This window comes from Pristis pectinata, chromosome 17 (genome assembly GCF_009764475.1).
Source record: "Pristis pectinata isolate sPriPec2 chromosome 17, sPriPec2.1.pri, whole genome shotgun sequence".
Lineage (NCBI taxonomy): Eukaryota > Metazoa > Chordata > Chondrichthyes > Rhinopristiformes > Pristidae > Pristis > Pristis pectinata.
Genome location: NC_067421.1, coordinates 35,965,150 through 35,991,098, shown reverse-complemented (window position 1 = coordinate 35,991,098; position 25,949 = coordinate 35,965,150). Strand labels below are relative to the sequence as shown.

At 41.4% G+C, this 25,949-nt stretch overlaps 2 protein-coding genes across 5 annotated transcripts in view; one reads left to right on the top strand and one right to left on the bottom strand.

The window, feature by feature from the left end:
* The window catches only part of chek2 (checkpoint kinase 2), a 33,201-nt gene extending 28,815 nt beyond the window's left edge, over positions 1-4,386 (bottom strand). For both annotated transcript variants that reach the window (XM_052032035.1, XM_052032036.1), the window contains exon 1: positions 3,574-4,386. In XM_052032035.1, the coding sequence (XP_051887995.1) occupies positions 3,574-3,817 (244 nt within the window). In that variant the 5' untranslated portion in view covers positions 3,818-4,386. The remainder of the gene's footprint in view (positions 1-3,573) is intronic.
* Positions 4,387-4,920: 534 nt separating this feature from the next.
* Positions 4,921-25,949, top strand: part of lrrc74b (leucine rich repeat containing 74B) — a 35,331-nt gene continuing 14,302 nt past the window's right edge. Inside the window, exons 1-9 of one of the 3 annotated variants that reach the window (XM_052032216.1) lie at positions 4,921-5,174; positions 8,594-8,662; positions 9,481-9,628; positions 11,310-11,452; positions 13,687-13,819; positions 19,279-19,485; positions 20,695-20,804; positions 22,592-22,707; positions 23,991-24,069. In XM_052032216.1, the coding sequence (XP_051888176.1) occupies positions 4,998-5,174; positions 8,594-8,662; positions 9,481-9,628; positions 11,310-11,452; positions 13,687-13,819; positions 19,279-19,485; positions 20,695-20,804; positions 22,592-22,707; positions 23,991-24,069 (1,182 nt within the window). In that variant the 5' untranslated portion in view covers positions 4,921-4,997. Of the gene's footprint in view, positions 5,175-8,486; positions 8,663-9,480; positions 9,629-11,309; positions 11,453-13,686; positions 13,820-19,278; positions 19,486-20,694; positions 20,805-22,591; positions 22,708-23,990; positions 24,070-25,949 lie in introns of all 3 variants that reach the window. The other 2 variants (XM_052032218.1, XM_052032217.1) reach the window with 2 other exon arrangements.

Genomic DNA, 25,949 nt, shown 5'->3' with positions numbered 1-25,949 from the left:
ATGAGCAAGACAATGCAACTCAAGTGACCTATGCCTCCATTAAGACTGCCATCCACTGCCACAATCTGATCATTGCTCTGTTCTCGACTTGTTCCCTGCTCAAGTTTAATGAAAGCCAGTTCTAGCAAATTACTTTTAGATTTTAGGCTTTTAAAAAAGTCAAGGTTTTACTGCCAGGATCTGGGTGTGAAGAAATTCCATAGTTTAAGTGTTTAAATTCAGTGAAACACTATTCTCTCTCTCACACACAAAAAATTGCGCCAAATGGCCTCCTGTGTTACAAAATTTCCATGACTGATAAATTAAATATTTAGTGGCATATGTAAAAAAAAAGACGTAGGGGCATGTTACCACTGCATAAAGCTATTGCAAGCTCTAATGTCTCAAATTATACAAAATAAATATAATCCTTGGGCAGCTGTATATTGGACGGTTCTTATAAAAATCCTGGCCTAAGCAGCGTAAAACAGCAGGTTTGGTTTTGTAGTTTGGTGGATTTTTGATTAAGTCAGGGTGAAAGAAAATAGAACTATACAGTATGGAGCATATTGAATAAAGGAAGCTTCCTTACACCTTACAGATTCTCTTTATACACACAATTTTACGTGATACTGCAACATTTAAGATTTCAAAGGTCTTCACAAATGGTACAACTTAGTATTTAACATATTAGCATTAGCAGTAATAGACCCAAATTAGAATAACGTAAGCTTACAATAATTCATTTGATCTCAACTTCAAACTAGTTGATTTACTGTGCAAGAGATTCAAGAACTTCAAGAAAGCAGAGAGCAAAAAATCAACCAGAAATGACTTTTGAGTTCCTTCCCCCTCCCCCCCACAGAAAGCCACCCTACCACCACGTACAAATGCACAAGAGATTCTGCAGATGCTGGAATCTGGACCAACACACACAAAATGCTGGAGTAGCTCAGCAGGCCAGGCAGCATCTATGGAGGGAAATAAATAAAGTCTATGTTTTGGGTCAAGATCCTTCACCTGAAACATCGACTCTTTATTTATTTCTCTCCAATAGATGTTGCCTGACCTGCTGAATTCCTCCAGCATCGTGTGTGTTGCACAATGTACGGATGTTGTAGAGGACATACATTTACTGTCATGGCTCAAGGAGCTTCAGGTTGAACTGTCTTCATGGAAAACAGAGCAACAGAAGGCCTACAGATCAGAATCAGATTTATTATCACCGACTTAGATGACATGAAAGTTTGTTGTTTTACAGTAACCAGATCACCCAGATTTGCAACAATTTCTCACATTGAACCGTTAAAGTGGGACTGGCAGAGCAAGATAAGATCTCCACTGAGCACTGACCCACAGATAACCCCGCAGAAACAAAAAATAAATTATGCACACATTCACAATATTAGTAACAGAAGGAAGTAACTGCTTGACTTTCAATTTTCAGGTTGTGCTTAAACAGCAGATGGCCATCACATAAGTGCACAACAACAATGAAAAAGGAAACAGGATCATAAAATTATGACTTCCAGCCTCCAATTATGGTTTATAAAAACTAAATGATAAATGTAAAAAAAAGTCACAAGTTTTATATAGAAGATTAACTTTAGATAACTCTTGTTATTTATTGAGATAAGAATTCAGTTCTTAGCAAACTATATGTCGCAGGTATTTCCTAGGTGCCTTGACAAATCCAATCACTTTCGTCACTCTACTAGCACTGAGCAACCTAACTACGTTTCATTTAATGAGAGCATTAGTCAAACAAGAACTTTGTAGAAAATTTATAAACTGAGATTAACCAGAGAACTCTACAAACAATGAAGATTGAAAGGATCAACCATTTGCAATTCTGAAGCCAGTTTCTTTTCAGAAATACACATACACAATAGCTCCAGTACAGCTCTGATTACTTCTACAGTTTCCTAATCTGAGGTTAACAAATTGGAACGTTTTCCTCTTCCTCCACTGTTCAACACGACCCCTACTGTGCAGTGTGATTCCGTTTCTGCTCCCACTCGGCCATTCAAAAATACAGAACCAAAATTTCATGCTACAATGTTTACATGATAATTATAAAACATTGGAGATTAATTTAGTTTCACACAGTGGCAACAAGTCTCTAACGCACTTTTTTTAAAAAAAGGCGTCTGAGAAATCCCAAAAAAAGTACCATTAAAAGATTTACGTTACAAACCCATTGTGCATTTGTGCCAGTCAGAAATACAAAAGCTCCCAATCTAATCCCAGGTCTCTAACCCTGTATATTTGCATCCAGGTATCGCTTAAGCAAGACAAGTATTTCTGCCTCGACCAGTGCCTGTCCACATGCTGACTAATGTATCACAGCATTAGTTGCTGTTAGTTTTTGCTTCCCAGTTTGTGGCTTTCATTGTCAGTTATCATTGGAATTTTCCCCTCATGCCATGCCCACAACAACCACAGCTCAAAAGTTACTTTTGTCATGGCCAAAGAGTCCATGCATACATAAATCCAAAGCAAAAACAAAATATTTTAAATGCAGATTACATCATGCTTTTTGTACAGAAGCAAAATGCAAAACAGATCAGTTCAGAAAGACATTTTTTACACAATATCCACACGCCTAGTTATCCCACAATTGATATTGGTTTGTTGCAGCAAGCTATTTAGTATAGCCCCAACTGTTGAGTACTGAATATCTCCTTTGCATCAAACATGGCAATAAATTGAGGTTCATTATGAGGGAGGAAGGCAGCACTAGTCACACAGAAAAAAGCAAGGAAGCAAAGTTTGCTGTGTTCACACCTCCAAAGGCCCCTTCTGTAACACTGGCTGCGCGTGGCTCGATTAGGTTCTAATGTATTCTTCAGTTAACCCCAAAGATGTAAACGGTTAGGACCCAGTGTTAGGAGTAAACTTACTTGCATGTAACAGTTTAGGAGGAACAGGAGTACTTGTCAAGTATGTTAGACATTTTCATTTGGCCAGTGCAATTTACTATGACTTTTAACTGCAGAACAGAACTATTGATTAGTATTTATCCTAATATTTTCACCAGAATAGTTTGTGACACAAGCAATTAATATGGGATTGATTACGCTATAGTTCTTTATGTCATGAAAGAACTACTTTGTGAAGGCTCGCTTTCAAGATGACCAAAGTAAAAATAACTACAAAAATGCCAATACAGTAATTAGTTACAATTACAGGTGAAACCATTTCAAAATCAAAAAATCATACTTTAAGTTGTTTAGAAAGCCTTCCGCAAGATTGGAGATGCATTTTGCAGCACGCAGAACATTAGTTTTCCCAACAGGATTTATCCATGACTGCCTTAATGCAATTTGCGTGTCAATTCAAAAATATGAAATGAGCAAATACTCTCAATTTAAACTCAAAATTCCACCCTTAAGGTACTAACAGACAGGAAAGACGTCGCCAAACTACAATGAGTTGTTAGGGCTCAAGCATAGCACGCTTGTACAACGTGCAAGCGTGCTAGCTAGTATAGGAATTCTGGAGCTATCATAAATCTAATTATTCGAGGTTAAAAAGAGTCTTTTCCTTAGCAATGAGCAGTTCGACAAGAGACCGTTAAATTAAATGGTTTACCCAGATTCCAAAATCCGCTTTCCAGCGCCCAAAGCCGTCCCCAAGGCGTTGGTGGTTCTTCTTCGGGGATTGGAGTGAGCTCTTGAGAAGGAGCGGAATCCAAAATGACCGTGGCACTGCCTGCAGAGGAGAGGCTGCTGGATCCCGTCGCACTGGAGGACGAGGCGCTCTGGGATTGTGATTGTGACTGGGATTGGGATTGGGACTGGGACTGAGACGCCCCAGTAACACTCTGCTTCGACATTCCTGGTTGATAACTGATCTCAAAAATATATTGGGGGAAAGAGGCGTAGCGTGGAAAATCGCAATCACCAAACTTTAAAAAAAAACACCCACTTTTGTTTTTTTAAAAAAGCAAAACATTTAACCTCTATTTACAAGCAAAAGGAATATTCTCAGCCCTGCTCTGGAAGGTTGGCAGGCAGTTTTACCCCCCCCCCCCCCCCCCTTTCAGGCGTGGGATCGTCACTGTGAACTCAACTCATTGACTATGAGCAAAAGATCAATTGGCGTGTGGGGGGGGGGGGGGGGGGGGGGAGGGCGCAGCAACTCCAAAGAGAGACGCCGCCGATGAAAGGAAGGGGGGCGGGCTGGTGATAAATAAACATGTACTGCGGCGAGGATCAGGGCAGGAGGGGAGGCGGCCCGGCCCGGCTATCAGGTTTAGAGAGGAGGGGCGGCAAGCCTCAACCCGCTTACCCCCTCCCCACTATCGAATGGGTGTCAATACTATCCACTTTCATCAAATAAGCGCGGTTTAATCACAATATCCCACCATAAACCCATTTAATATCTCGATCTCTCCTCACTCCGTCAGGGCAGACACGTGGCGCCAATTTCTCACCTTTGACCCCTCCCCTTCCCCCCCCTCCCCCGCTGCAAAGAGCACGATTTATTATTTCTGCAACGTAGGGACGGAATCAATCGTGATATAAATTAACACGGTAAAGTGTAGGTTGTTATTGATTTTTTTAAAAAATGTTTTTAAAATGCCGCGAGGCATTCTGGGTTAGCCGCCGCCGCTGTTCTTTGGCGTTTAAGTTGAATCACGTTTTATTAAAAGAGGTTCGTGGGTTTGACTCGGTTAAGTGTGTTTCTCGTTGTTGATTTAATCAAAGGAGAAACTGTATGGCGAGTTATTGGGGATGAAAGAGCAAGAGTTTGGGAGGGGGGGGCAATGTTCAGTCGCCATGACAACGGGAAGCTGCGAGGGAGTCAACCTAACCTGCTGGTCAGACGAAGCCCCGCCTTCGCGTTCTGTTTGGTTGAAAACCTACAGGGCCTCCCTTCACCGAGTGGCTATTGGCTGCTTCGGATGCCAATCACTTGTAGCCGGGGTAGGTTGAGGCGCGGGTGGGGAGGTCGACGCCAGGCTTCCTCCCCTAACGGACTCCGAGGGCAGGTGGAGCGTTTCCTCCCCCGTCATGGGTCTGAGCCAGGGAGAAGGCGAAGGGAGTGAGTCCGAGTCTGCTCTGGGCCGTGAAAGGGAGCAGGGTGAGGAGAATTCAGGAGCTGGTGGCGCCCTGCATCTCGGGGGCATCGGCAGCAGGCTGCCCAACAGGCCGGGCAACCCTCCGAGCAGGGGCAATGTGGACAACAAAGTAAGCGGAGGCAGCACTTGCACTGTGCACCACACAGCTGGTTCAACACCTACACTACCTCCAGAAGCAGAGAGTCTGGACCTTAATGGCAGAACTTGCGTTTATATAGCACCTTCATTATGTTTAGGAGCAGAGGCAATGAAGGTCTGGGCCATAGTCACAAGGCTTGCATTTATATAGCATCTACACTACCTGCAGAAGCAGAGACCATGAAAGTCTGGATCATAATAGCAGGGCTTGTATTTACATAGAAACATAGAAAACCTACAGCACAATACTGGCCCTTCGGCCCATAAAGCTGTGCCGAACATGTCCCTACCTTAGAAATTACTAGGCTTACCCATAGCCCTCTATTTTTTCTAAGCTCCTTGTATTTATATAGTACCTTTAGTGTCTCTAGGAGCAGAGACGATGAAGATGGTAAATTGGTTTACTATTGTTACCAAGCCAGAAGTGAAAAACTTTGTTTTGCATGCCAGCCATGCAGATCATTTTATCGCATCAGTATAATGAGGTAATATGAGGGAAAAGCAATAACAGAATGCAGAATAAAGTGTTACAGTTACAGAGAAAGTGCAGTGCAGGTAGACAATAGGGTGCAAGGCCATGAGGAGGTAGATTGTGAGGTCAAGAGTCCATTTTATCATACAAGAGGTCCATCCAATCGCCTCATCTCTGGACCATAATCACAAGGCTTGCATTTATATAGCACTTTCACTATCCCTACAAGCAGAGGCAATGACGATCCAAAGCAAGTTAGTGGAGACCAAAATTGTAGACAGTATTCCAGATAAGGTCTCATCAGTATCCTGTAAAATTTCGTAAAAACTTCTTTCCCTTTATACTTCAAGCCCCTTGCAATAAAGGCCAAGTTTCATTAATCTTCCTAAGTATTGCTGTACCTGTATGATAACCTTTTGTATTTCATGTACTTAGACATACAGATCTCTTTGTACTGTGATATACTGTAGACTTCAGTGGTTTAAACAATAATTTGTTTTTTTTCGTTCTTATTTCTGACATACCCATGTTATTCTCTGTCTGCCAACTTCTTCCCTTTGCAAGCTCTTTGTGTCTTCCTCACAACTTGCTAACCCACTTCTTATCATCAGCGACTTTGACTACAGTGCATTTGGTTCCTTCATCTGCCATTAATGCAGATTGCAGGCAGTTGAGATCACAGCATGGACCTCAATTGTTCCCCACTGCTAATCCGATACTGGCTCATTTATTCTTTCTTTCTATTTTCTGTAAATTAGTCAATTGTCTGTATATATAGGCTAATATATTAACACCAACCTATCTACTCTTATGCTGTACAATTTTCCAATCCTTTGGGATCTTTCCAGAAAGAAAACACAATAGTGCTACACAGCCAATGTAGTTTTGAACTCTTGTAAGAAAAATTGGTACATAGCAATGTGCAATTCACAAATAGCAATGTGATAATGACCAGATAATCAGTTTTTAATTATGTTGATTGAGGTGTAAATGTTCAGGTGATATGAACATTTAAGGCACCTTGCTCTGTTCTTAGTTGCAAACCTATTATAAATTGAAATGTTGCATTATTTTCTGGGAAAATAATCTACCCTCAGCTTTCTGGCAGTGGATGTCTGGAGAGCAGATGAGAAGGTTGATATTCCATCTATTGCTGTTTCTCAAGCTTATAGAATCATACAGAAATACAGCACAGAAACAGGCCCTTCAGCCTAACAAGTCTGCACCAACCATCAAGCACCCAGCTTTACACTAATCTTTTTGTGACTCCCTGATCTGCTCATCCCTTCCCACCCACCCCTGCTTGTCCCTGGCACTTTCCCCTGCAACTGTAAGAGGTGTAACACTTGTTCCTACACCATCTCCTTCACGACCATCTGGGGACCTAAACAGCCCTGCACAGTGGGGCAGAGATTCACATGCACCTCCTACACATTTATCTATTGTATTTGATGCTCTCAGTGTGGCCTCCTCTACATCAGACCATGCATAGACTAGGTGACCATTTGGCAGAGCATCTGCGTTCTGTCCATCACAGCCACCTTGAGCTTCCAGTTGCAAGTCATTTCAATTCCCCTTCCCATTTTCACACTAACCTGTCAGTCCTTGGCCTTCTCCACTGCCACAATGAAGCCAAACACAAACTAGAAGAATAACACTTCATGTTCCACTGGGGTAGCCTACAACCCAATTCTGTGAACATTAAATTTTCCCATTTGAGGTAACGCACACCCCCTGTGTTCCTTTCCCACTCTCACCTTGGTTCTCTCTCCCTTTGTTCACCTTTTCCATTTCCATCTGCCTATCACCCTCACATCTGTCCACCTGGGTTTCTTCTCCCTTGGCTTACCTTTCATACCCTCTCCCCCATCTGGTTCCAACTAGGCATCATCCCTCCCTTAGCTGGCTTCACTTATCACCTTCTGGCCTCTTGTCTCTACCTTTCCTCTCCCATCTGGCTCCACCTGCCCGTCATCCCCAACCTCACACAATTCTGTCAATCACCTGCCAGCCTCTGTCTCACCTTTTTATACTGGCAATCTCTTACCTCTTACCTCTTTATACTGGCAATCTTCCCACTGCAGTCTCAGTCCCAATGTAGGACTTGACCCAAAACGTTGACCATCCCTTTGCCTCAAGGGATGCTGCTTAACCCACTGAGTTCTTGCAGCAGTTCAATTTTAACACTGATCTCACCCTACCCCATTCTTCCCACAATCCTACCATCTCGCCCCCGCACCACCACCATATTCTACACACTAGGAGCATTTGCAGGGGCCAACCAGTCTTCCAATTGGCAGGAAACCAGAGCACCTGAAAGAAACCCATGTGGTCACAGAGAGAATATGCAAATTCCACACAGACAACATCAGGGGTCAGGATCAAACCTGGATTGCTGGAGCTGTGAGGCAGTAGTTCTACTGGCTACACCACCATGCCACCCATAAGTTCCACCCTTATGCTGAGTTTCAATCCAGAGTCCTAAGGTCAGGAGCTCCTTCCACGAATCCTCTGGCCACATTCTCTTCCTTTAAGTTTCGAGGAATAAATGTCTTTGTTGGAGAGGAAGGAAAAGATTTTTTTTTAATTCCTTTACAGAATGTAGAATTGTTAAAGCACAGAATGTTGTCACTCAGCCTTCGAAGTATTTGCTAACTCCTAGTAAAGCAAATATTAGTCTGATTTCTCTCTTATTTTCTCCCCCATCACCCAAGTTATTTCCTCTCAAACACCGATGTGATTTTGTTTTGAAAGCCCTTATTGATTCTGTTTCTTCCACCGGTACTCTTTCTGTTTTTTGTCTCTACTCAGTGCTGTTGAACTATCCATGAATGGGAGCAGCTTCTGCTTATTTATCTAAGCCAGTCATGACGTTATTCACCTCTATCCAATCTCCTCTCAACATTCTTTGCTCCAAGGAGAACAGCCTCAGCGTCTGGCTGAAGTTACTCATCCTTTGGACCAATGAGGACATCACTGGATCTTTGGTAATTCCAGCATTCTTAGTTCATACCAGATTGCCCCTGAACTGGAGAGGCAGTGTTGCGTCTACGACATTGGCACAGTAATGTAGCGGTTAGCATAACGCTTTACAGCGCCAGCGGCCCGGGTTCGAATCTGGCTGCTGTCTGTACGTTCTCCCCATGTCTGTGTGGGTTTCCTCCGGGTGCTCTGGTTTCCTCCCACATTCCAAAGACATATGGGTTAGGAAGTTGTGGGCATGCTATGTTGGCGCCGGTAGTGTGGCGACACTTGTGGGCTGCCCCCAGAACACTACGCAAAAGATGTATTTCACTGTGTGTTTCGAAGTACTTGTGACTAATAAAGATATCTTATCTTACATTGGTGAATCTGGAGTCACATATAGGCCAGACAGGGTAGGGATAATATTCCCTTGCCTGTTGGACATTAGTGAACGAGGTGACAACCTGGTAGTAATGATTATACTTACTCGCTCCTTTTAAAAACATGGTTTATTTATTTCCTTGAATTTAAATTACACAACTGCTCTGGTGGAATTTAAGTTTCTGTCTCTGGATCAGTGTTCCTTGGCTGTGGACGGTCATTCAGTGACTTAATCCTAGCACCATTATTTACATTATCTTCACTGAATAACTACCAAGAGTCTTCTTCCAATGGTTAAGCTGTACAATTAACTTTTGTCACTTGTCCATAAAGTGAAATTACTACTTCATTATTCAGATCATTAATTAATTGAATGTAATTGTCAAATGTTTTGCCAGAATGTTTTGCAATAATAGAGGCCAGTGATGTCAAATCAATTGTCTTATTTTAAACTTTCCAGATAATTGCTCGAAAACATAGCAAGGATCATCTGAAGAAGGAACAAGTCTGCAAAGTTTTCCCATCTTTCAGCAGTTCTTCTGAGGAATCAAGTGAAGAAATGTCTGATGGTGAGATGCAAACTGATCAAAGAGATGCAGATCTGATTGGTAAGGCAAACTTACTATGTCACTAGATTCATACATACTCCAAACTGTGTTGGATTTTTTTTCAGTGGCATGTACAAACTTCATCCAAGCTCCTGCAGCACAAAAGGCTAAAGGAAGAGTTGGTTGCTTTGTCCTAGTTATTGATTTCATGGCCCTGGTGGGGCTCTGAACCCTACAGATCAATAAGATACCAGGTTGAATCCCTTGTCTGCACTGAGGCAGATAAAATCTAGGCTGGGAATAGGAAATCAGTCCAGGTGTTCATTCCTGTTTGCTGTGTATGAATTCATGTTGGTGAGCATGCTAGGTTCTGCTGTTGGCTGGACACCCTCCGACCGCACACAGTTGAGCATTTTTTTTCTCTCTCTCTCTGTCTGCCTCTGTCTATCATTCACCTGCCACTGTCTCCCAGCTCCACCCCTGCACACCTCCCCTACCTGGTGCACCCTACCTGTCATCTCACACCCCTCCTCAATCCACCAATCACCTCAGACTCCTGTTTCACCTCTCCCCTTCCCCTCTTTATACTGGCCATCTCCCCTCTCCACTCTCCGTCCTGATGCAGGGTTTCGACCCAAATCGTCAACAATCCCTTTCCTCCCACAGATGCTGCTCAACCGCTGAGTTCCTTCAGCAGATTGTTTTTTGCTTCGGATTCCAGCATCGGGAGTCTCTTGTGTCTCTGCTCACAGTTGAGTATCCTGGTGAGACTCATTGTCCAGCAGATTGTTTTTTGCTTCGGATTCCAGCATCGGGAGTCTCTTGTGTCTCTGCTCACAGTTGAGTATCCTGGTGAGACTCATTGTCCAGCCTCATAGGTGAATCATGGAAAACACAGTTACTTCACTTAGTTACATGTAGGACTTGCTCTCAGCAGAAGGAAAAGTATTGGGACACATCTTAAACTCCTAACATTAACTATATAAAACTATATAACATTAACTGATTAGAGAAATGACCCAAACAAATAATCCATGAATTTGTTGCTGTGATTACATAAACCTATTATGTTCTGGTAGAGTTTAATAATGATTTAATTGATTTTTGTTTTCTTATTCAGTAATTGCATTTATTAAACTTTATTTATACAGCACGGTAACAAGCCCTTCCGGTCATGTCACTATTGTATGGGGATTGACATTGAGCCACAATTCCAGGAGACAAGAACCGAAGGAAAGGAAGAAGCAACAACTGTCTTTAGTCTACTAATTTCCAATTCTCCCATGGTCCAATTAGTAAAAACACCAAAAAATCCATACAGACCAGAAATGCTGAACACTGATTTCTGGTCTGAATTAATTCTGATTCAGGAACTGAAATACCTTGGCCTCCAGGAAAAGACTGGGGAAGAGCAGCTGGGATTGCAGTGCCTCATCACTGTGCAGATGTCACTGAGGAAAAATGTTCATTTGTCAGTATCCGACAAAAGTTGACTTGGCTTCAAATGCAGAGGCCAAGTAAAAAATAATTACTTGGGCTAGAAGCCAGATGCAGACTGTGCTCAGCACCATACAGGTCACGGCAAGGTTATGTCATATTTTAATGATGAAGAGTTTTCACAAGAAAAGGGTGCTGTATGTTGAACAAATTTTACCAGGTTTGCGATATTAGCTTAAGTAAGGCCAGGACACATATCAATGTTGTATGTCAAGTTGGCTAATCTGATATGGTTTCCTTTCAGAAGGTGCAAATACTTATGATTCTACAGGGAAGGCTCAGTATAGACAGGCATGTGAAATGTACGGAGTGGTACCAATCTCCTATTTTTTGCGCAACATGAACAGTACAGAACTGTCTCTAATGCATTATGGACTTGGACCTCAGGTCAGACCAACTTTCATTGAATACATTTATTAGAAAGAACTTTTCCACTGATTTTACTGGCAGTGGATAAGTCTATTGCTTAAATAAGGTTCTAGGTTTTAATTAAATGGAACTTCCATTTCTATTATGACACTGGTCAGGAGCATTTATATTTGCCACAGTTTTTATCTGAAATTTTTTTTCATCCCCTAAGGTGGAAATTAAACAGAATTTTAGGCTTTACCTCTTCCTAGCTAGCAATCTCATCTTGTTACTGTCTAGATTCATCTACCTTTTCCTACTCCGAGTCATTCTTTCTCAAGGTGTTGAAGACCCCCACATCTGCCAGTATTGTTTCCTTTCAGGGTTTAACAGCGCCAGCTAACTAGTTCTGTAGTCTGGGCTAGAAAGTCCTTCTTGGGTACTTCTGTTTTGTTAATTGGTTGGAAGTTGAAATGTGTTAGTGTTCAGAGGTTCCTGTGTGTCCTTGTACCTGAGTAACGGAAAGTTAACATGCAGGTACAGCAAGCAAATAAGAAGGCGAAAGATATGTTCGCCTTTTTTACAAGTAGATTTGAGTGTAAGAACAGAGAGGTCCTTCTTCAATATACAGGCCCCTCATGAGAATGCATCTGAAACATCTTGTATGGATCTAGCACTGCCGAGAGAAGGATATACTTGCGAAAGAGAGTGTAATGAAGGTTTGCCAGATTGATTCCTGGAACAGCAAGTTTGTTGTATGAGAAGAGATTAAGCAGTCCGGGCCTGCACGCTCTAGAATTTAGCAGAATGAGAGGTCATCTTTGAAACATACAAATTCTTAAGAGGGTTGGGAGGGTGGACACAGCTTTTGACTGGCTGGCATGTCTAGAGCCTCACAGTCTCAATATAAAGGTTCGTCAGTCACAACAGAGATAAGAAAAATATTCTTCGTACAGACTGTAATGAATCTTTGGAATTCTTTGCCCAAGAGACCTGTGGAAGCTTACTGAATATATTCAAGAAAGAGATTGATCGATTTTTAGATATGGGAACCAAATGGTTAGTGCACAAAAGTGGAGCTGATGTAAAAGATCAGCCATGTTCTCTTTGAATGGCAGAGCAGATGAGAGACTGATTGTCCTATTCCTGCTTCTATCTCTTATGCTAAATGCAATATATAGTTGTGGCTGCATATTGTACTCACTTTTAATATTAGGTTCTATGATTAATGGATATTAAACTAAGTCACAAATCTTGATCTTCAGGCTAAATGTCTATTTTAGAAATGAAACATAAAATGCCAGAAATAGGCACATGCTTGTCAGTTTATGAAAATAGGTGGTAGTCTAAAAAGTTTATTTTTCTTGCATTCTTCTTCACAAATGCTGTAAACTTGTTATCTAATTCTAACATCTCCTGGTTTTTTAGATTTTTAAACATTTTGTTTTTTTTAACCCTCATTAACTTTCTCATCTGTTCCCTCCTCTTGAAGTCATTGACACCTTGAAGTGATGTGATAAGGAACCCTCTACTTGACAATCTAATTGATCCAGTGGAAATGGATATATACTCAACATGCAATTGGCATACATGATCATCTATAATACACAGAAAAGCCAATTAATATCTTCAAAAATACTATTACAACCCCAAATAATTTGTCAATTCAACATGTCTCTAACAGTACAATAGTCCCTCAATACTGCATTAGAACATCAGCTTAGATTTTGTACCCAAATTTCAGAAATTGAGCTTGAAGTCTTAACTTTCTAACTCTGGATAGAACCTGAGTCATGATTGATATTTTCCAAAACCTGTTGCATGCATTTTTGCATACTTGTGCATGCCTTTCTTTATTACAATATATTTCTAAAATTGAGAGGAAGTGGGTCTAACCTTTTGTCTTCCTAAAACATTATAAGTGGCTCTCTAATGTTTATCAAGTCCCCAAGATATCCAATAAGAACTTTATTCCTATTGTATCTCAGCAATGTCAACCAGAACTCAATTACCTCTAGTACCAGGTCTCACTCGAGCCCAAAGCTGGTGTTATTCTTCCTGCAGTAGACTGCAACCCTTTAAGAAAGTAGCAAATAAACTGCATCTTCAGAGCTATCAAATCTTTCTCATACAGCTTATTTTGAGAATAAAACACGTCTGTATCCCACTAGAGAGAAAAAAAACCTCAATTCTAGTTTTGTCATTCTGGCAGCTTTAGACTGCTGTTGATCAAGGCAGAGAAATTCTAATCTTTTTTTAATTGTTGTTTTCAGGGGGCCAAAGCCATTTCCGTGTCTCTGATAACCAACACTACAGTCATAAAGTTGAATCTGAAGGATAACTGGCTGGAGGCCATGGGTGCGAAAGCAATCGCAGAGATGCTGAAGGAGAACTGTTACATTGCAGGTTTAACCATTTTTATGTGTAGTCTTCAGTCTGCAGAGTAGTTTCATCCTGCTGTTTGCCATGTGGGTTCACCAGTTACATTGTGTCCAAGTAAGGGTTGTGTTTTTGAGAAAGGAAGATGAGAAAAGGGGGAAATTATTGGAAAATTTTTGAAACAAAAATTAGTAACCTTACTTTACTTTTGTATCTATCTCTCCATCTTATTTTTAATAACATAAGTTCCATTCCTTATGGCGATCACAGTTGCAGGCTGTGACTGGGGTCCAAGCAGAGTTAGGATGGAACCAAAGTTGAAAGTGGAATTGGTGTCACTTTTTCACAAGGTTTGCTTGTTTTGACAGTTTTAATTTAAACATCTTAGGCTATATCACATAATTTTTCAAAAGTTATCATCATTTTGTCATTATTTCTTTCAGATTTATATTGTTATCAAGCCTCCATTTTATTTGTCCCTTATTTAAAAGGATGTGACTGTGCATCTGATCCATCTACAGTGCCTGAAGTGTAAAGTAACAAGCACTAAGTTCATAGTCTTGCCACCAGGAGAAAATGTCTTCTTTGTGTTCTGCCCAAGGCTTATAACCAAACTGACACGTTGTCTTTGCAATTTTCACTTTCTATGCTGTCTTATTTTTTTTAATTTTTAAATTATAAATTAATTTTTTTTAAATTTTATTTACAGCGTGGTAACAGGCCCTTCCGGCCCAACAGGTCCGTGCTGCCCATTTTAAACCCAAATTAACCTACCCATACGTCTTTGCAATGTGGGAGGAAACCGGAGCACCCAGAGGAAAACCACGCAGACACGGGAGAACATACAAACTCCTTACAGCCAGCGACAGGAATCGAACCCTGATCGCTGGCGTTGTAATAGCGTCGCGCTAACCGCTACGCTACCGTGCCAGCTTTTAATAGAACATAGAACGGTACAGCACTGTATGGGCCCTTCGGCCCACGATGTTGTGCCGACCTACAGAACATCTACTCCATAATCTATCTAACTCTTCCCTCCTACACAGCCGATAACCTTCCATTTTTCTTATATTCATGTGCCTATCTAAGAGACTTTTAAATGTCCCTATTGTATCAGCCTCTACCACCACCCCTGGCAGTGCATTCCAAGCACCCACCACTCTCTGTGTAAAAATCCTACTTCTGACATCTCCCCTAAACTTTCCTCCACTCACCTTAAAAGGATGTTATCTGTTATTGGACATTGGCGCCCTATGAAAAAGGTGTTGGCTTTCCATTCTATCTATGCCTCTCATAATCTTATACACCTCTATCAAGTTGCCTCTCATCCTCCGTCGCTCCAAAGAGAAAAGCTCTAGCTCGCTCAACCTTTCCTCATAAGACGTGTTCTCTAATTCAGACAGCATCATGGTAAATCTCCTCTGCACCCTCTTTAAAGCTTCCATATCATTCCCATAATGAGGTGACCAGAACTGAACACAATACTCTAACTGTGGTCTAACCAGAGTTTTATAGAGCTGCAACATTACCTCGCGGCTCTTGAACTCAATCCCCCAACCAATGCAGGCCAACACTCCATATGCCTTCTTAACCACCCTATCAACTTGCGCGGCAACTAGAAGGGATCTATGGACTTGGACCCCAAGATCCCTCTGTCCCTCCACACTGCTAAGAATCCTGCCATTAACCTTGTATTCCACCTTCAAGTTCGATCTTCCAAAGTGCATCACTTCATACTTTTCCGGATTGAAATCCATCTGCCACTTCTCTGCCCAACTCTGCATCCTGTCTATATCCTGCTGTAACCTACACCAACCTTCTACACTATCCATAGCACTTCCAACCTTCATGTCATCTGCAAACTTTTTGTCATCTTCAGACACCATGAAAGTATATGTGATGCCCCTTCCATCCAAGTCATAACTACTGACTTGGTGCCAATTGTGTTTATTTATGAGTGGAAAGTAGTGAGGGTTAGGGGTCCAGTGATGATTCCTTGGTTATTAGTCCTGGAACAACTATGGAGGTGATACCTCTGGGCGATGCTGGAGGATGGAACAAGGTACAGATAAGGGCAGACAATGACATACTTTGGGCTACAGGAATCCAGATGGCCATCTATTAAGTGTGAGGCAGTGCCTCAAGAAGGCGACACCTATCATTAAGGACCCTCACCATCCGGGACACACCTTCTTCTCATTACTACCATCAGGGAGGAGGTACAGGAGCCGGAAGACCTAAACTCAATGATTCAGGAACAGCTTCTTCCCCTCCACCATCAGATTTCTGAACGATCCACAAACCATGAACTCTATCTCATTATTCCTTTGTGTATTTTTGTAATTTATAAATTTTATGTCTTTGCACTGTACTGCTGCTGCAAAACAACACATTTCATGTCATGTCAGTGATAATAAATCTGATTCTGAATTCTGAGATGGAGGGCTTGTCCATGGTAATCTGGCCATTGGTGATAATCTGGCCACTGGTACCAACAGACTCTTTTGCAGTATCATAATTTTTATCACATTTTTGTTTTAAGTATAAAGGCCAACATTCCTTTAGCCTTTTAAACTAAGTTCAGTACCTGGCTGTGACCACGATGTTGTGCCGACCTATATAAACACCTACTCCATAATCAATCTAACCCTTCCCTCCTACACATAATGATCTATGTTTTATAGACAAACCCTTAAGTTTCTTTGGAACTTCACTCTTGTTGACTTTTGACCATTTATAAAGTACAGTAAAACTCCAGTAACCTGGCACCCTTCGGACTTTGGTGGTGCCAGACTAGCAGATTTTCCACACTTTTGGATGTTACTCCTATTAATACCTTAGCACTTTTATTTCATTTTTTTTTACATTTTACACAGTAACATAATAGATTTTCCAGTGAATCTAAAGTGAGCATGGGAAACAGAGCCCAGTGACTTTAAAGAGAGCACAGGAAACACAACCCAGTAAGTTGAAAGGCAGTCCAGGAAACAGAGGCTGGTGAGCTTAAAGGGAGCAGGAAATGTAGTGGGGTGACTTTTTGAGTGAAAAAGTGTAAAGTAAACAACATTCAGCAATTTGCTTCAAGTTCAGCAGAACCAAAAATGACAGACTAGACCAGAATAGATTCATTCAGTCACCGATACCAATCTGTGAGCTAGATGCCAAACTATCATTGACCTCTGACCATCAGGTACTAGATTACTGGAGTTCTACTGCAGTTTGTTCTTGGCCCTTTTGTTCTTCTTTATAGGCCCAACATGAATGATATCATTTACCCATGGTGAAATCCTTTGCCTCACTTTTCTCAATTTGCTTAATAATATCTTTTTATAGTTTAATGTTTTCAGTCAACTGATTACAGTCTTTTCTTGGTGACATCATCAGGGTAGGATAAATGGCTTTCTATCCTATTATGTGATTCATTGATAAATTCAGTAAATAGTTATAGCTCAAAGAGACCCTTTTCAGAATATCACTAGGCTTATCCTTGCAATTTGAGTACCTGCCCCTTATCCCTGGCTTGTATCTCCTAAAACTCAGCTAGTTTACAAGTGAGATAAATATTTTCATGTGCTTCAATATTATGAGCTTCAACTTTAGTTAACAGCCCCTTATGAAATTCACAAGAGACACCAATCTTAACAAATGGAATTGGAATTAGTTTATTATTGTCACTTGTACCGAGGTACAATGAAAAACTTGTCTTGCATGCAATTCGTACAGATCAATTCATTACACAGTGCATTGAGGTAGTACACGGTAAAACAATACAGAATGCAGAGTAAAGTGTCACAGCTACAGAGAAAGTGCAGTGCAGGTAGACAATGAGGTGCAAGATCATAATGAGGTAGATTGTGAGGTCAAGAGTCCATCTTATTGTACCAGGGAACCATTCAATAGTCTATAACAGTGCGATAGAAGCTGTCCTTGAGCCTGGTTATATGTGCTTTCAGGCTTTTGTATCTTCTGCCTGATGGGAGAGGGGAGAAGAGAGAATGTCCATGATGGCTGGGGTCTTTGATTATGCTGGCTGCTTTACCAAGGCAGCGAGAAGTATAGACAGAGTCCGTGGAGGGGAGGCTGATTTCTGTGATGGGCTGAGCTGTGTCCACAACTCTCTGCAGTTTCATGCGATCCCAGGCAGAGCAGTTGCCATGCCAAGCTGTGATGCATCCAGATAGGATGCTTTCTAAGGTGCATTGATGAAAGTTGGTGAGTGTCAAGGGGGACATGCCAAATTTCTGTAGCCTTCTGAGGAAGTAGAGGTGTGGGTGAATTTTCTTGGCCATGGCGTCTACGTAGTTGGACCAGGACAGGCTATTGGTGATATTCACTCCTAGGAACTTGAAGCTCTCAACCTCAGCACCATTGAAGTAGACCAGTGCATGTGCACTGCCTTCCTTCCTGAAGTCAGTGACCAGCTCTTTTGTTTTGCTGACATTGAGGGAAAGGTTGTTGTCATGACACCATGTCACTAAGCTCTCTGTCTCCTTCCTGTACTTTGATATCGTTATTTGAGATGCAGCCCACTACGGTGGTATCATCTGCAAACTTGTAGATGGTGTTAGAGCAGAATCTGGCCACACAATCATGAGTGTATAGGGATTAGAATGGGGGGCTGAGGACATAGCCTTGTGGGACACCAGTATTGAGAATAATCGTGCTGGAGGTACTGCTGCCTATCCTCACTGATTGCGGTCTGTTGGTCAGGCTGTCAAGGATCCAGTTGCAGAGGGAGATGTTGAGTCCCAGGTCTTGGAATTTGGTGATGAGTTTGCTTGGAATTATCGTATTGAAGGTGGAGATGTAGTCAATAAACAACAGTCTAACGTAGGTATAATGCAATTTTGTGCAATTTTAGTTTGTCATTTCAATTAGGATGATAATTGGGAATGCTACAAGTGATAGATAGATAGATATTTTTATTAGTCACATGCACATTGAAACACACAGTGAAATACATCTTTTTGCGTAGTGTTCTGGGGGCAGCCCACAAGTGACACCACGCTTCCGGCGCCAACATAGCATGCCCACAATTTCCTAATTTCTACATCTTTGGAATGTGAGAGGAAACCGGAGCACCTGGAGGAAACCCATGCAGACACAGGGAGAACGTACAAACTCCTTACAGACAGTGGCCGGAATTGAAGCCGGGTCGCTGGCACTGTAAAGCGTTACGCTAACCACTACACTACCATGGTGCCACAATCCATAGGCTAGTAAATGGAGATGTTAGCCTAGGTTTTGGCTCCTTGATGCTACCTAGTGACTTTTATGAGAAGTACTCTTGTACAGGTACTTTTAGATGGGACAAAATCTGAGCCTCTGAAATTAGCAATTCATAAGGTTTTGCTTATTAAAAATTAACATTCAATGATTATTGCAATGTATACTTTTTAATGCTGAAAGATTATTAATAATTCTTGTGCTGTCTTTGTTCAGAAAGCTAAATCTAATTACAAGATGCCTTTCTTAATATTATGTAGATGTTGACTTGTCCGATAACCAACTGGGAACTGAAGGAGCCAAAGCAATCAGCAACATGCTCATGGAGAATACAGTTCTAATAAAGATTGACCTTGCGGGAAACTGTTTTGATGACCATGCTGCTAACTACCTGGCTGAAGCTATAAGCAACCCACTCAAGTTGCAGATCTTAAACCTGAGCCACAACAGGATCAGTAATACTCCAGGTATGGCTGTACAACACAGGTCTCCCAATTTTCATTTCCATACAAGTAAGTCATCTTGGGTCATAAGGAATGGATCAAAGGTGTTCATCAAAATAGGCTAAAAGAACAACAGCCCTACACTTCTGCTGCAAGTTTTGACTGAGGTGTACGGAATGATAAGGGGAACAGATTGGGTTCAAGTTTACAACTTATTGCAAGCAAATCAGTAAGAGAGGGCAAATGGTAACAATTTCAAGGCCAGGCCAGACAAATCAAACTGAATAGCAGAATTTTAAAGAGAATACAGCATCAAAGTGACTTGGATGTATTTATGCACACATCTTTAAAGGTGGAAGGACAGGTCCACAAAACTATTAATAAAGGCAAGGGTATCCTGAGCCTTATAAACAGAGGCAAAGAGAACAAAAATGATAGTGACACTAATTCTTTACAGAGCACTAGTTCAGCATCAATTGGAAAAATGGACCAGATCACGCTAGTGAGGTCTGAATTTGTATTGGTGCTGGCAGTCAATTTCACTCCCTCTCACCCTTCCCCCAGCCCCAACATCAATTGTAGAGGACCTGTCTGAGTGGCCTTCCTCATTCCTGTATCCAGCGCTGTGATCTGGACCTTAAGAGTCTGTGAGGAAGCCCCACCCCTTGGTCTACCTGACAAGCTTTGAGAAGAAGCAAAGCTGGGGGCAGAGTTTTTCTAGCTGTAAAAGTTGTAAGTGATTTTAACAGTTTTAAACATTTCTGACATAAAACATCTAGTAAAAACATTAAAGTAAAACAAAACAATTTTCAAAAATTAGTCTGCCCTACCCTCTGTCTCTTAAATCTTTACGTTGCAAACCTCAACAGGGTCTTGGTTTCTAATGCTGACAGTGCAGCATCCAAGAGGTGATTTCCCAACATGGTTCATGTATAACCCAGCAAGACTGGGTTCTGCTGCTGGCAGATTCAGCCTTCCAAACCTATTGGAAAGATCTGAACCTCCATTACACAGCTTGTGAATTGATGTCGCTGGCGATAGCCAACACAGTCCAGTCCATTGTATCTAGTTCCGGTAAACACACTTTATGAAGGATGCAGAGCCTTTCGACAATGTAGAAGAGATGGACAAGAATGATTTCAGGGATGATGTCCATGTACATCACCTGGAGAAACAGATTATTAGATTTTATTAAGATGTTTCACTTTACTAACTTATTTGTTACTTTGCAAGGAAATGAGCTGGGAAATGCTATCGCAGAAAATACTGGGCTGAAGGAACTAAACCTAAGCTGGAACTACCTACATGGCAAAGGATGCATAGGAATAGCAGAAGGCCTCAGGGTAGGTGCCGCCAGGCTTTAAATATATTCAAGAAGGGGATAAATACATTTCTTAATGCTACAGGGATCAAGGGATATGGAGAGATGCCAGGAACAGGGTACTGAAGCCATTGTTGCATTGAATGGTGAACTAGATAGAACATAGATCAGTAAAGCACTGGACAGGCCACTTGGCCTAGGGTGTTGTGCCAATCTTGATGCCAATTTATACTAAATGTCCTCCTCCTGTGTATCATCCATATCCTTCCATTCCCTTCATATTCGTGTGTCTATCTAAAAGCCTCTTAAACTCCACCAAACTGCCTACTTCCATTACTACCCCTGGTAACCCATTCCAGGCACCCACCACTCTCTGCGTAAAAAAACTTGTCCCTCACATCGCCTTTAAACTTCCCTCCTCCAATCTTAAAAGCATGTCTTTCTGGTGTTTGACATTTCTACCCTGGGGAAAAGATTCTGATTGCCTACACTACCCATGCCTCTCATTATTTTAGAAACCTCTATTAGGCCTCCCCTCAGCCTGCGACGCTCTAGAGAAAGCAACCCAAGTTTGTCCAACCTTCCCCTATGGCTCAAAGCCTCTAATCCAGACAGCATCCTGGTAAATCTCTTCTGCACCCTCTCCACAGTCTCCATCTCCTTCCTATAATGCCGGAAGTACGGCGACACTTGCGGGCTGCCCCCCGAAACACTCTACGCAAAAGATGCATTTCACTGTGTGTTTCGATGTACATGTGAATAATAAAGATGTCTAATCTTATTTCATCTTAATGGGGCAAAAGGTACTGAAGGACCTGATCAGTACGAAAGGTACTGATGGTACTGAAGGACCAAATAGACTACTCCTGCTCCTACTTTCTGTCCTCCTGAACTTCTTATAGGGCTTCTTGACAACTATCTTATACTGATGGTCTCCATTTATGCCCATCCCCACGTGGAAACTTTCTCTTTATATCCTCTGCATAAAATCTTCCATTATTTTAAAGACCCCACTCCCTACTTTCTGTCTTGGAGACAGCCAGCAATCCATTCTGCTGCCCCCCTGACTCCACATTCTCTGACCTATCAAAGCCATTTCAGAACCTCAATAAATTACATCGATTGTATCACCGTTGTGTACTCTCTTGGCTACCCCCTTAAAAAATTCAGTAAGGTTGTTCAAACAAGATTTTCCCCTGTGAAATTCCCTCTGGGAATGGGTGGCAGAGTGGCACAGCTAATGGAGCTGCTCCCTCACAGCTCCAATGCTCCAGGTTCAATCCTGATCTCAGGTGTTGTCTGTGTGGAGTTTGCACGTTCTCCCTCTGACTGCGTGGGTTTCTCCTGGTGCTCCAGTTTCCAGTCATGTCCCAAAGGCGTGCATCTTGGGAGATTAATTGGCCACTCTAAATTAAGTGCATTGCAGAATCTGGGGGCAGCTGATGAGAACATAACATAAGGAGAATAAGTTTCAGGGAAGAATTAGTGGAAGAACAGGATTGCTCTGTGAGCTGGCAAAGACTTGATGGGCCAAATCGCCACTATCTATGTTGTAAGGAAATAGGAAATCAATAGAATCCATATTATATATTTTATTTCTAGATGTTCTATTTTTTCCTTGAGTAGGGATTACATTATTTTTGATACCATTGATGTTCAGATAACTGATTTTAAATCAAGGCAGAGTTAAATCTAGCAGTTTAAATTTTGTATTTAGACCATAATCTGGTCCAGAAACTAATGTGTTCAAGATTTACAAAGGCTTCCATTAGAATAGCAGTTGATTACAGTTTATTTTCCCTCCTACAGGATAACGTTTTTCTGAGAGTACTGGATTTATCCTATAATGGATTTGGGAATGAAGGAGCAAAAGCTCTTGGAGAAGCACTTAAAGTTAACAATGTTTTAGAGCATCTGAATGTCAGGTATACTAATGTTTACATTCTTACAGTTTTTTTAACTATATAAAGTGGCTCAGTTGAAGAATGTTATTCGTATTCATGATTGAAATAGTTTTCTCAAATAATTATTCCTAATATGCAAGGACTGAATTCTGATTTTTTTTTAAAGAAGAATGTAGGGTAGACTTCAGGGCCAGTTTTTGGACTTTACCAACCCCATTCAGTAGATTTTGTCAAGGGAGGCATGGTCTATTAACATGAGGCCACCTCATGAATCTTTGGGACAGATAGGTCTAGGTGAGGTAGTTCATGTCTTGAGTGTGACCAATTATTGGCAAGAGAATAAATGATTCTCTTGTCTTGTATCACGGGCTATAGACCTTATTTATTGTCCAGCTCTAATGTCCTTAAACTGACTGGCTTCTAAGCCCATTTCAGAGGCACTTAAAAGTCAATCATATTGGTGGTCTGGAGTCACCTTTAGATCAGACCAGGTAAGATTCCTTCCCTGAAGGACAGTGATGAACCAAGTAGGATTTTTCCAGCAATCAAGTAGTTTTGTGGCCTGCATTACTGATACTAGTTTTACTTTATTATTTTTTAAACTAAATTTAGTATCTTCCTCTTTAATGCTGGGATTCCAGCATAGTTGAAAAAAATAACAAATCCTATAAACCAGTTTGCAGATTGCAGTGGGTATTTGCGAAATATGATTTTTTGATATCTTCAGTTTATTGCACTGATGTATTAGTAACAAAACTGGAAACAATCTGCAAAAGAAAATGTACCTATTTACAATTATATTATGTCTTACCATATCTCATATCAATCGATGAATTACTTCAGAAAGCATTGACTATTAGATAGGCAGGTGGGGGCAGTCTTTGTGCCCACAGCATAACCCCACAAACAAGAAAGATGAATAACCAGCTGGTCTGCTTTTGCTGGTGTTGTTTGAGGTAGAATTTAGCATCAAATATCAAGAGGACTCCCTCCTATCTGTGTAATAGATAGGAGGGAACATGTAAAATCTATTATAAAAACCAGCAGACTCTGGCACTTCTAGCAATGCAACCTTAGACTGAGGTTTGAAATCACAATGTTGTGACTCAAAGATAACAGTGCTTTCCACTGATATAATCTGTATAATGCTAAAGCAACATTGAGGTTATAAATAACATGAAGAATTTGTATTGATGAAATCTTAACTTATAGTTTTGTTCAACAAAGTATGTTAAGCTCTTCTGGATTTGTGTGATAGTCTGAGATTGCAAAAATTTTGATCCTTATTTTGTGTTTGGTCGTAGTAATAATCGTATTTCTGCAGAAGGAGCTGTGTTGTTATCCTTAGGATTGAGAGTTAATATCACTCTAATTGGACTTAATGTAAGTATGCTGCTCAACAGGTATGCTAATGAAATGTCCCTTTGTAATACAGCTATCCCAATCACTGCATAAAATAATTAATTATAGTTTAAATAAACCTTTGTCTGGGAATTGAACAGCTGCTGGTTATAGACTTCCTACCTGTGTTAGTACCCATGCAGTCATCTTTGCAAGGATTCATGCTTGCATATCTCTCAATGGGGTGTGATGTTAGGAGGCCAGTTCACTTTTTACAGACAGTCGCTTAAAATGGGGTTCTGACTGCAAATTCATACCACAACACTTTTGGTAGGAAGTAGCTGAAGTAGGGAGAATGCAAGTATTAAGGTTCTCAGATGCAGCAGTGAGCGCCTTAATGGAGGAAATTGATTCAAGGTGAGACATCCTTTCTCCCATGGAGGAAGAAAGTGTTCAAACATGAGGAAGCAGCAGGAGAATATTGCTCAAGGACTTGACTGCAATGAAGGAAAAAAAATCAAAAAAATAGATAGGAGTTGTTAACATAGGAACATTACTAAACTACTTCTGCATCCTAACTGTCACCAGCTGCCTCATTACCAACATTCTTCTGCCCATCGCTCTGAAATATCTTTGCAATCCATACATCGCACCTTGCTAAACATTCTTCTCATATCCTCACATACTCAACACTTTCCAAGCCTCAACTTAAGCACAACCCGCACCTCAACCACAGTCAACTATTCCACCGTGAACACCCCACAAGACTAAGTTCCTTTTGTTGCAGAAGGCATCATGAGACAGGAGAAATGTATGTGTGCATCTTCTCGAAAGCAACCTGTGTGGCAGTTAACAGAATGGAGCAGAATGGTGGCCATGCCACTGATGAATCTGTAGGGGATGCTGTACGGTGTTCCTTTGTGCCTATCTTATATGTTTAAAGATTCAGAAGGAGGCTATTCAATCCTTTGCATCCATGACAGCTCCCAGGGGTACAGTCCCATTAGTTCCATTCCAATTCTCCTTATTTTCCTGCCTCCTGCAACTCATTCTCTCTCATAAGCCCATCAATTCCACTTTGATTCTTTTTGCTATTAACCTAATTTACAGCAGCCAATCAACCTTTGGGATGTGGGAAGAAACAAGTGCCTGAAGGGAATTTGCAAACTCCTCACAGACAGACCCCGAGGTCAGGATCATAACTAGGTCCCTGAAGCTGTGATGAAGTGGTACTAACTGCTGCACCACTGTGCCACCCTAATTCTCTTTGTGTCTTCTTATATCTCCTGCATCCCACCCTCTGCAGGACAATTTGCAGATGTCTTTGTATCACAATCTGTCCCATATCTCTCTCATTTTGACTTTTAAAAATGTCAAAACCCTTGAGCACGGAAGACCAATGGTACGGAAATAGTCGCTTAACTGGTGCTTGAAGGAGCCATTCCAATTACTGACACACACACAACAGGTTGGAGGGGTGATATTTGGCCCTCATCGGGGGGGAGTGTTGCTGAAGTAATTTATTGCCTTGTTGGGACACATGTAGAACAAGTTGCAGAGTGAAGGGCAAACACATTAGGAGGAACATTGGAGAGGGATTGGTTTGTGGAGAGGAAAGAGGCAAACTTTGCAGCTGCTGAGTTATTCTTATTCACTCATTTGGGTTCCAGTGGTATATATTCAACAAGGTCCAACCTGTGCTGTCAGAGGCTCACTGCTTTCATATATAACAAACACACAGGTGCATGATTTTTGTATTTGATTTGTATAATGCCTTTTTTCTCAAGATATCTCGGGCTTTACTGTAATGCAATGACTTTTATCATTGGAAGCAAAATAAATTCTTGCTTTGTTGTGGGCTTTGAGCATTGATGGAGTTCTCCCGTGTCTGCGCGGGTTTCCTCCGGGTGCTCTGCTTTCCT